This window comes from Setaria viridis, chromosome 7, assembly GCF_005286985.2.
Source record: "Setaria viridis chromosome 7, Setaria_viridis_v4.0, whole genome shotgun sequence".
Taxonomy (NCBI): domain Eukaryota; kingdom Viridiplantae; phylum Streptophyta; class Magnoliopsida; order Poales; family Poaceae; genus Setaria; species Setaria viridis.
Genome location: NC_048269.2, coordinates 29,636,461 through 29,647,333, shown reverse-complemented (window position 1 = coordinate 29,647,333; position 10,873 = coordinate 29,636,461). Strand labels below are relative to the sequence as shown.

Below are 10,873 nucleotides of genomic sequence, written 5' to 3'. Positions count from 1 at the left end.
TATGAACGTTCTCTGAGATGTTTTACAGTGTATCTACTCCATTTCTAGTAATTTCATCTTTCTTTGTGCAACTCGATTACCATGGCTACCTCCTGTTGTATGTCGAAAGGAAAGCAGTTCCTATATCATATTATCATGGCGAAATACTACGGAAAAAACAGTTCCCCTGGGCTTTCTCTATCAAGTCAGGTGATTTCCTCACCTGGGCCTGGCCCATATAAGCGGCGTCTTTCGGCTGCACAACGGCTAGCTGACCCGCCGCCCCCGTTGAACATCGGGCGCCCTACGCCGCCGCAACCGCTAGCGCCCCCCTCGTCCGGCCGCGCCAAGCGCCACCTCCACATCGCTCAGTCCTCCGCCGCGATGCAAAATGAGATTTTCTAACAGCCGGCTGCACCATCAGTAGAAGAATTCCTGTGCATATTAGAGTGCAGCGTCGTGGCGTTAGCGTATCCGTCTTGGTTCAACGGAATAACAATGGATGGAGATTGCTCATACGCATCATTTGCAAGTTTGTCATTGTAATGGTAGCACCAATGCTACCAGCATTAAGACCTTGTGTCACGAAATGAGAGATTATCCATAAAAATTGCATGCAAGTAAACAAACTATGCAAAGTGATTATACTTCAAGTCATATGACTTACAATAAATTGCTCTACAGCGGCACTTTCATATCAATTTTCTATTGCATTCTTTGAATTTCCTCCTTTAATCAAACTTATAAAGTTAACTATACAATCATACAATAAAATACATGCTAGATTTGTAAGATCATTACCTTTCTTTATAGCACTTCTTCTTCTCGAGGGACATGGTCCTTCGTATACTTTTTGCACCTTTTACTACCCAAGAAATTCTTAACGATATTGTACCTTTCAAAGTGTCTATTGCAAAATTAGACGAAATTAGAAGAACCTCAATGGATTGTTCTTGCATCTTGATTAGAGAATATTTGCTTCCGAGTCCAACTTATTTACGACTTTCTCGAAAAAACAAAATTGCTAGCCACATCAAATTTGTATATTATTCTACTCAATCCAAACTTACCATAAAGAGTTTTTTTCTAGCGACAACATTTTGTGATGACATGTTTATGGCCACGAGAAAATCATTTGCCGCCCTCAAGCACTTCTTGGCACACTTGGTTTCGGCCTAGCGGCACTCCACCGTTTGCAAGCCCACCATTGCGGGACAGCTAATTCTTCCACCCACGGTTCGCCAACGTGCAGGAGCATAGGCATGTTGATGTGGCAATGAGCGGGCGCCAAACCACGCAGCAGCCAAATACCGCGGGCGCAAAGCCAAATACTGTGGGCGCAAAGCCAAATACCGCGGGCGCGTCTACGGTTGGTCGGACACGCTTTGGCACCAAACCAAACGCTTCCCTTGTGTCCACCAATTAATCCTTCGCTTCTATATATACCCGCTATATCAACAAGAATGCATTCAATTTCTAGATTCATGAATCTAATTCCTCATTTACACCATTGGCACCTTTCTCTTCCCCCCTTCTCTATTTCATTGATTGTCCCATGTAGCACCGAGAGCCCATCCCACACCATGACCACCCTTGGCGCCTCTAAAGGGTCATCACCACCGTCCTTCTCTCTTTGCATTGCTTCTCTTTTAGTTGAGAGACCCAACCTCGTCGCCAGTTTTGTTAGTTGCCCGGTGCTCCCCTTCTTCCTCAGGGATCACTATTCTTATCTCTTCCACTTCCCTTGTTGCGGATATGCCACCGAGATATTATCGTCGAATCGTATACCTCTCCCAACCAAATCTTGCGGTCGCATGTTCATGCCGCCGCCCTACATCCTTGTCCTTATCGCCAGCCCCTGACCCCGGCATTGCATCACAGGTAATTTATAAATTATATATGCATGGTTTGTGGTTTTTTTAGCAGTACTCTTACTTTTTTTACATGGGTGGTCATGTATTCCTTACCATGGCGTTAGAATTAATTACCAATTATTTTACCTTGCAACCACACCAGTTTCTGATCCTAGATCATTCTATTATATTGTATCCTCTTTTTGAAACCTACTGTTGTCCATCTTTATTATTCCCGAGAACATTTCTTTTGTTCACTTTAGGTCTATTTACCAGTTACAAGCAATCCATAGCCACATCACAGCCACAAGACGCACAAGTATTGCACTAGCAGCCCGCAGGAATAGCAGGTCAGTGGTAGTGCAGCCCAGGCCAACAGGCCCAGCACATCCCTCCTGCTGCGTCGCAATGCAACAGTACGCTGCACGCATCTATCTATTCACGTTCTTCTTCCTCCTCGCGCTGTCCTCTGGCTACTGCCAGTGTGCCGGCCAGTGCACTATGAGTATGGCAGCAAGGCACGCAAGGCTCGTTTCTTTTCGCCTCCCACACCCATCCTCCGATCCACCACCAGCCAAAAGATAAGCATGGAGCCAAAAGAAACGGCATCGGTTTCTTGCCCGTCATCCTCGCCGACGACGCGCCAGATCTGAGAGAGGGGGATAGTGGCTCGCTCGCCGTGGCAAGGCACGCCGACCGCGCCACCCACGCGGGGGAGAACCTCGTGCAAGCCTCCAGCAGGACGAGAGCGCGCCGCGCGAAGCGGCGTTTGGACGGTGGGCTCAAACGGGAGGCGGGCGCTTGCTAGCTGTTTCGTCCAATCCACCGGTTGTCTCCTGCGTGAACCCAAGGTCATGACGGAGAACGTTGATCCGCTCATCAGCCGTCCCCGGTTTTGGTCAGAAGGGGCTCGGGTTTCACGGGTTTAAATGTGGCCGGCACCGGCCACCCCTGCTCATCTCATCCTCCGCTCCGCTGTGCTCAGTTGCTTGTTTGCTTGCGCTGCCTGCAGCCTGCTCGTCAGGTTCATTCTGAGAGGTCAGGCGATCGCCGGCGTGATCAGGGAGTAGTTTGCACGGTGAAACTCGGGTCTTCCTGATCGTTTTCTTGGTTTGCTTTGCAGGTGTGGTGCTCGAGGTGTGGTGCTGTGTCGAGGTCGGCGGCGATGGAGGCAAGTGGCGCAGCTGACGAACTGGCGGCGTGCGGGGGAGCGAGGAAGACGGCCATTGCTGTTGCTCAGGGGGCGGAGCAGCGGAGGGTGGACGGGGACGTGCCCGTGCAGGCCGCGGAGGAGGTCAGGGAGGCGGACGACGCTGGCACCTCGAGGAGGTGCAGTGAGCAGGAGCTGAGGAGCGAGGCCATGGAGCCGGGGGAGAGGCGGCAAAGGGCTCCGGCGACGGCGCTGTCAGGTAGGAAGAGGAGGCGGGACGAGGAACCGGAGGCCGAAGGGACGCAGCAGGCGGCGGAGCACCGACAGAGCACCGTGCTTGCACCTACTACCAAGACTCCCCCTACGAGCGCAGTAAGTGTAGCCAAAATCTAGCTACCATGACAAATATAACGGGGTGCCGAATGCGTGAGTTCATGTGTGTTCATATTTTGATTTTACCGTCGGCAGGTGTGGTGAGGGGGTGGGCAAAGGCGCCAGTTTTGGCGTGGCTGCAGGAGATCCCCCAGCCTAGGAGCTCGAGGATTGCCAACTTCAGGTTCCAAAGGCCCGCAGATTTTGTAGGCTTGTAGATCTTCCTGCTTGGTTTAACTCTCAAGTAGCTCCGTGCCAGACAAGAATCTAGCTAGCAGTGACAAATGATGACGACGATGACAATTTATACGAGCTATTACATTCGTACTGTTTCGTTAAAATGATAAACCTTTTGAACGAGAAAAATGAAGAGGTGAAAAATTCTGCGGTGTCCATGCATGGACTCAATCAAAAGATATCGTGCTGACATTTGAAACACTCGCCCATGGTGTGCTGCAAATATGTATCGTTCTATTAGTAATAAAGAAAAAGAAAACAAGAGGAGGCTACTGGTATGTCCTATGAAAAACGTGCACCTTGCATCTGCAAAAACGTGCACCTCTCCCAAACAAGAAGCTCGTGAGAGTTCGCTCGCGTGTGTAGATTTTGGGGGCTGGTCAGTCATCTGGCCACGAGGGCGGCTAGGGGAAGTAGATGTGCATATGGCTAGCGCGGACGCGGGCGTCGTGGAACACAGGAACACCACGGCCCGGGCTTCGGGTAGCTGCACGAGGTCTTCTAAGTTCTAAGTTTGCTTTAGGACGACACACGCCAGCCTCCCCACGTCGAACTCGGTCATAACGCGGGTGAGATATCGTGGGCCTCCCTTGAGCTCCCTCCCGGCCACAACGTCCCGCTTACTCTTTCAAGAACGCCTCCTCCATCAGACCATCACACCATCGGGAACGTCCTGCTCACGACCACCACGCCTTCACCTCCTTGCAGGGCAACGCAACCAGCGCCTTGGAGAGGCGCGTGCAAGTCCGGCGCCTCGCAGAAAGGAGAGCTTGGCCGTGCAGCACGGCGCTGCCGATCCTCGCCGCCTCGTCCGCCGAAGCCCGTAGAAGGAGACGCAGGCCATGGCCTCCGCGCGCGGCTCGTGGGACGGCACGGGCAGGACGGGGTAGAGCGCGAGCAGGAGGAGTACGAGACCTCGGATGTAGCCACCCGCCTCGACAGGGCGGGAACGCGGCAACGGCGCCCCGACGGTCTCAGGACTCAGGAGCAGGGCGTCCGCATCGATCACCAACGCGTTCTCACCGAGCTGCCGTACCAGCGGGGACGGTGCCACCGCGTCTACCGTGCTCGTCGTCGTGCCGCCTAGCAGGAGCCAGCAGCCAACGAGGCTTGCATGTTGAGCCCTTTTGCTCTATCCGATCCGTCCTGCTTTCTTATGGCCTTGAGCCTCCCCTTACATATACTGATATACATGTACATTGGGGCATTTACAATGGCCGAACCATATTGGACAAAAAGTCTAAAGGTATCCGACTGCAGGGCTACATTAATGGATGCGCTTCCAATCCCATGCATGCTCCTGTGACACCGTGCGGAGTAGGGTTCGTCATTCGTGTGACATGGGGGGTTCCCAGTTCCCACATCACTGGGGCCCGAGGTCAAACGGGCCACGTCGGCGCTAGCTCAGACCACCCTTGACGTACGGAAGGGTGATGGGTCTAAGGTGTCACGAACAGTCATGATCACTCCTCTTAGGAAGCAGTGAGGGAGGCAGGTGGATGTGCATGCCCATAAAAATATGCCTGAGCCCCCTCCGCGACGTGAGAGGGGCAGGTGCTCGGGGACGACGCAATGCAACGGGGCTCAGGAGCGTAGCCCTTATTTTTTTCATTGTAATTTTTTTCAAAATTTGGATAAATTCAAAATTATTTTTTCAGTGAAAAACTGCAAGGCATAGGGCGTTGTCTGCCCCCTCCCTCCGCCACTGCTAGGGCCCACCATTATGCACGGACCTCGCCGTGCCATAGGCGAGAGCTCGGGGGTGACACTCGAGCCTACAGCATTCTCTGAGCCCCCGTGCTTGCGGGACTAGTGACATAGTGCCGAGCTGTGCTGGCCTGCACGTTAGTGGGATCCCTTGTTTCGACGATAGCGAGGTATAAGGAGAATTATGGATTGGAAGAGCTATGTTTATCAACCTAATATTGCGTAAACATATTTCTCCCAAAAATAACAAAATTGCTCGCTACATCACCTTTGCATATTTCTTTACTCAGTCTAAACTTACCATAAAGCATTTTCGCCAGCAACAACATTTGTGATGACGTGTTTATGGCTGCGATATGTGAGAAAATTATTTGCCTCCCTCGTGCACTACTCGGTACACTTGGTTTCGGCCTTGCACCGCCCCTATATAACCGGGTGCGTCGGTGCGGCAACAGGCGGGTGCCAAAACAAGCGGCAAGCAAATACCGTGGGCGCAAAGCAAAATACTGCGGGCGGGTTTGCGGATGGAGGAGCGCACTTTGGCACCAAACCAGGCGCGCCCCTTGTGACCACTAATTAATACTGCATTTCTATATATACCCACAATGACAATAAGAACGCATCCAATTCTCTATTCATGAATCTAATTTCTCATTTACACCATGGGCACCTTCTGCTTCCCCTCTTCTCTATTACATTGATTGTGCCATGTAGTGTCAAGAGCCCATCCCCCACCATGACCACCCTCACCACCTATAAAGCCCCACCACCACCATCGTCCCTCTTTCCTTGCTGTGCTTCTCTTTTAGTTGTTAGACTAAACCTCGTCACCAGTTTTATTAGTTATCAGCGCTCCCCTTCTTCCCTAGGGACCGCTATTCTTATCTCTTCTCCCTTTGTTGCGGATACGCCATCGAGATATTATCGTCGAATCGGATACATCTCCCAACTAAATCTTCAAGCTGCATGGTCATACGGCGGCCCAACATCATCGTCCTTATCACGAGTCTCTGACCCCGGGGCCGCATCACAGGTAAATTATGAATATTTTCTCAATATTTTTAGCAATGCTCTTACTTTTTACATGGGTGTTCAATATATTCATTACCATGGCGTTAGAATTGATTTGCGATTACTTTATCTTGCAAGCACACCCGTTTCTGTTGTTTCCTTTCTCTTTTGGAACCTACTGCTGTCCATCTTTATTATTTCCTAGAACAATTCTGTTGTTCATTTATCTACTAAAAACTTAAGAAGTAATCAAGCATGAACCTACGAAATGTATATTGTGCAAGAAAATAAACCTTAGAAGCAATCTGCAGCCAGCAGCCACATCCACATCACAACCATAAGACGCACAAGTGTATATAGCAGCACACAGAAACAGCAGGCCAGTGCAGCCCAGGCCAGGCCAGCACATCCCCTGCTGCCTTGCAAAGTTGCAATGCAACAGCACGCTGCACGCATCTGTTCACGTTCTTCCTCCTCCTCCTCCTCGTCCTGTCCTCCGGCTACCACTGTCGTGCCGGTCAGCATGAGTATGGCAGCAAGGCAGTTGTTCGAAAAAAAAAAGTATGGCAGCAAGGCACGCAAGGCCCGTTTCTTTGCCTCCCACACCCATCCTCCTCCACCACCAGCCGAAAGATAAGCATGGAGCTGGAAACGTCATCAGTTTCTTGTCCATTCTCGCGTGATGACGCGCCAGATCAGAGGGAAGGCACGCCGGCCGCGCCAGCGGCCAGCCACGGCGGGGAGCACTGCGTGCAAGCGGCCGGGACGGTGGGCTCAAACGGGAGGCGCTTGCTAGCTAGCAGCCGGGACGGTTTCGTCTAATCCACCGGTTACCTCCTGCGTGAACCCTAAGTTCATGACGTAGAACGTTGATCCTCTCATCATCCGTCCCCGGTTTTGGTCAGGAGGGGCTCGGGTTTCACGGGTATAAATGTGGCCGGCGCCGGCAGCCCTTGCTCATCTCATCCTGCGCTGTGCTCACAGTTCTTCCTTGCTTGCTCTGCCTAGTACTGCCTGCTCGCTGAGAGGTCAGGCGATCGTCGGCGTGATCAGAGAGAGTAGTTTGCCCGGCAAAATTATGGTTTTGTTGATCGCTTTCTTGGTTTGCATTGCAGGTGTGGAGCTTGGAGTGCGGAACTGTGTCGGGGTCGGCGGCAATGGAGGGAAACGGCGAAGCTGGCGAACTGGCGGCGTGCGGAGGAGAGAGGGAGATGGCAAATCCAGTGGCTCAGGGGGCGGAGCGGCGGAGGGAGGACGGGGACGTGCCCGTGCAGGCCGCGTTTGAGCTCGTGGAGGCGGCGGGCGCTGGCGCCTCGAGGTCGAGGATGAGGTGCAGTGAGCAGGAGATGGGGACCGAGGCGATGGGGCCCGGGGACGAGAGGCGGCAAAGGGCGCCGGCGACGGCGCTGTCGGGCCGGAAGAGGAGGCGGGACGAGGAACCGGAGGCCGAAGGGACGCAGCAGGCGGCGGAGCGGCTCTCCGCGACGCCGGTGCAGCAGCCTGCCGTGGCGCCGGCGCCGCTGCCTCTCCAGCGACTCCTGGACGCGTGCCGCGCCGTGTTCGGTGTCGCCAGCGCACCACCGATGGCCTCCATCGTACCCTACATCCGCGGCATAATGGGTACGTGCCGAACGCCCCCTTATTCCTTCTCGCTAATTATTTGCATGATAATTGCGGCGTGTGTTTTGTTTTTGTTTTTTAGATATTCATTAAATTCGGATTCATTTACCGTTCGAAATCTAAGTTCAGTTCTCAGTCAGCACTCAGCACGTCAATTGTATTTGAAAAAGTTGCTGATGATGTTGATGTTTTCAGACACGATCAGGCCGGATGACGTTGGGCTTCGGGACGAGATCAGCTTCTTCAACGAGATGAACACCCATCGTCATCAAAACCCTCCTATCATTACCTGCAAAACCATTCACCAATGCAACAATTTTACGGTAACTATATGGATCGATCGAGCCATGCATAATTTATCAGAAATAATAAGCTGAACCGGAACACGTGTATTTGATCATTGACATGTCCAACTTTTTTGCACGCATATATCAATCTTGCAGATTGCGGTATTCTTTCTTCCCTTAAGATCGGTTATGCCCCTCCATGATCATCCGGGGATGACAGTGTTCAGCAAGCTCCTCATCGGGTCTGCACGCCTCGAGGCATACGATTGGGTCCGTCCCCGCATCTTAACAACTTTGGGACCACATATGCTTGTGGAGAAGGTGCGAGACCGCAATGTCACGGCGGCGTCCCGCACCTGGGTGCTATTCCCAGACGGTGGTGGAAACTTGCACCGGTTCACGGCTATGGGGGAGGAGCATTGTGCGCTCCTCGATGTCCTCACCCCACCATATGCACCGGCAGAGCAGCGGGCCTGCACCTACTATCAGGAGTCTTCCCAAGAGCGCAGTAAGTCAAGAGCTAGCTATTTGTAGTAGATATGATGGGTGATGACATGAAAATGAGGGAGCTCATGTCCATTTTTCTTTTTGCATTTTGCCATTGGCAGGTGTTGTGAGAGGTGGGCGGACGAGCCGACTGGTGTGGCTGAAGGAGGTTCCCGTGCCTAGGAACCTAAGGATCGTCAATTTGCAGTTCCAAGGCTCGCAGATCTTGTAGGAGCGCAGATTGTCCGGCAAATTCGATTTCTTTCTTACCTTAACTCTCTAGTGCCGATGGCTACAATCGAATTGCATCTACCTGGATAAGAATATAATCTAGTAGTTGGAGTGACGAACGATGATGACCTGTCATGCCAACGTTACATGATAGTCTCTTAGAGTGCTTCATTGCTTATCATGTGTAACTTTGTTTTAGCATGCATCAGGTTATGTATTACGTTTTTGAGCTATGGTGTATGCTTGTGTTGACACAAGGGTCACTTGGTGTTTGCCATGGAAGTAGGTTGTGACAATCCAATGATGGACGAGTCTACCACTACCATTCCTCAACAAAACCAAAAAGAAAATTAGAAAAAAAAAACTGGCCCAATTTGGAAACAATTAAGCTCTGATGGATCTGCCAAAACCTGGCTCGGAAACAAACGAGAGACTCCTCGTGACCCAACAACTTCCTTCCCCGATCACCCGGCCCATACCACCGATGCGGCCTTGCCGATCCGCTGATCTGGCCGACCTCGCCCCCGCGCGCGACGCGTCGGTCTCACGCGAGCCGCCGCCGTCCCGTTTCAAACCGCGGGCACCCGTTCCCCCACCAACGCCCTACCAAGCCGTGAGCAAACAACCCCACCGCCACGTAGGGTCAACTTAACCATGGCCCCACTTGGCAGTGGATTACCGAGTCAACAGCAGGGGAAGACGCGGTAAGCGTAGCGTTTTCGGCCGAAACTTTTCCCTCCCAAAGCTCGCGCCTCCCGCTCAGGCGCTCAGCCCTAGCCCACTTCAAATACCCCCCTGTCCCTCCGCCTCCACCGCAGCGCACACCTCACCCGCCCATCTGGCTATCCGCCCCTCACCGACACCCGGGACCCACATGGCGGCCACCCGCAAGCCCCGCTCCCCGCCCGCCGCCGCCAGCGGCGACCACCACCGGTTCCTCCGCCCCGGGGCCCTCGCCCGCCTCCGCGACGCCAGGCTCCGCCGCGGGGGCCGCGCCTCCCGCCTGCCCCCGCCCTCGTCGCCGGCGCCGGCGTCCCCTCCCGCGTCGCCTCCTCCTCCTGCGGCTGGCGACGGCGACGGCGAGGGCGGCGCGGCCGTGCCGTACTTCGTGCCCGTCACGAGGCTCCTCGCGCCGCAGTGCCCCCAGCGGAAGAAGCTCGCGGCGGCCAAGTACGCGGTGCTCTTCTCCCCGCCGCCCCCGAGCCCTGATCTGCCCCTCGAGGCGGTTATCGAGTTCCTGAGCTCGCCTGACATGGTGGTCGCCGCCCACTAGAGTGCCTTCGCAGTACTGTTGTATTAGTCGGGTGTAGCCTTGTAGATTTGTGGATCTATTCCTTGCTTCCTTAGCTTAGTGAGTTACAAAATTTTCCTCGTTTGTTTGTACTCATCTTGTTGTGAAAACAAAGACAAAGAAGAGTAAGTCTGCTATGAAATACAAAATTACAAGTGATTGTGGAAATAAATCCGCAGTATATTTCCAGTTCCTATAGCGGTATGTTGGATGAATTGTGAGCTGAAATCATTTAGCTTGTGGTTGGTACATGGGCGTATGGATATAGAACTAGGCTCATTCAATTGCTTACACGCGTGATCTCAAGGATCAGCGGTCGGTTTGCTTTCTCTCTACTCTGAAGTTAGTAAGTTTATCCGATTGTACACAGAAATGCTGTCAAACAAGTGACATTAGTAATTAATTGTTGCCTTGAATTGAGCATTACTCTTCTCTCTTTTATATTCAACCACTCTTGTCGCGACGCCAATTCAATTTCTCTTTTATATTAATTAGCAGCTCCTTCACATTTTGTTGCTACTTATGGTGATTTTCGACTGCCTCAAGATGCTTTATAGTCAGGCCAATGACATGCTCAGCATTTTAATTTCCTTGATTGATATATGATCACTTCTGGTAAAATTCTGGATATTACTGTTTCTTCCTTTAT

General features: G+C 52.5%; 2 protein-coding genes across 2 annotated transcripts; both read left to right on the top strand.

Annotated features, from left to right (window-relative positions):
- Positions 1-2,997: 2,997 nt before the first annotated feature.
- On the top strand, positions 2,998-8,934 carry LOC140223510 (uncharacterized). The gene is made up of 5 exons (XM_072295351.1): positions 2,998-3,354; positions 7,425-7,929; positions 8,125-8,167; positions 8,381-8,739; positions 8,825-8,934. The coding sequence occupies exons 1-5, from the start codon at positions 2,998-3,000 to the stop codon at positions 8,932-8,934; spliced, it is 1,374 nt and encodes a 457-aa protein (XP_072151452.1).
- An 819-nt stretch (positions 8,935-9,753) lies between these two features.
- On the top strand, positions 9,754-10,627 carry LOC117863423 (uncharacterized). The gene has a single exon (XM_034747118.2). The coding sequence runs from the start codon at positions 9,808-9,810 to the stop codon at positions 10,204-10,206; it is 399 nt and encodes a 132-aa protein (XP_034603009.1). The 5' UTR covers positions 9,754-9,807; the 3' UTR covers positions 10,207-10,627.
- Positions 10,628-10,873: the final 246 nt, after the last annotated feature.

Bases quoted from the DNA above. Each gene is read 5' to 3' on its own strand.
- LOC117863423 (XM_034747118.2), top strand. From the start codon at position 9,808: ATGGCGGCCACCCGCAAGCCCCGCTCCCCGCCCGCCGCCGCCAGCGGC.
- LOC140223510 (XM_072295351.1), top strand. From the start codon at position 2,998: ATGGAGGCAAGTGGCGCAGCTGACGAACTGGCGGCGTGCGGGGGAGCG. The intron at 7,930-8,124 runs GTACGTGCCGAA...TGATGTTTTCAG, and splicing joins CTACATCCGCGGCATAATGG to ACACGATCAGGCCGGATGAC. The intron at 8,740-8,824 runs GCTATTTGTAGT...TGCCATTGGCAG, and splicing joins GCGCAGTAAGTCAAGAGCTA to GTGTTGTGAGAGGTGGGCGG.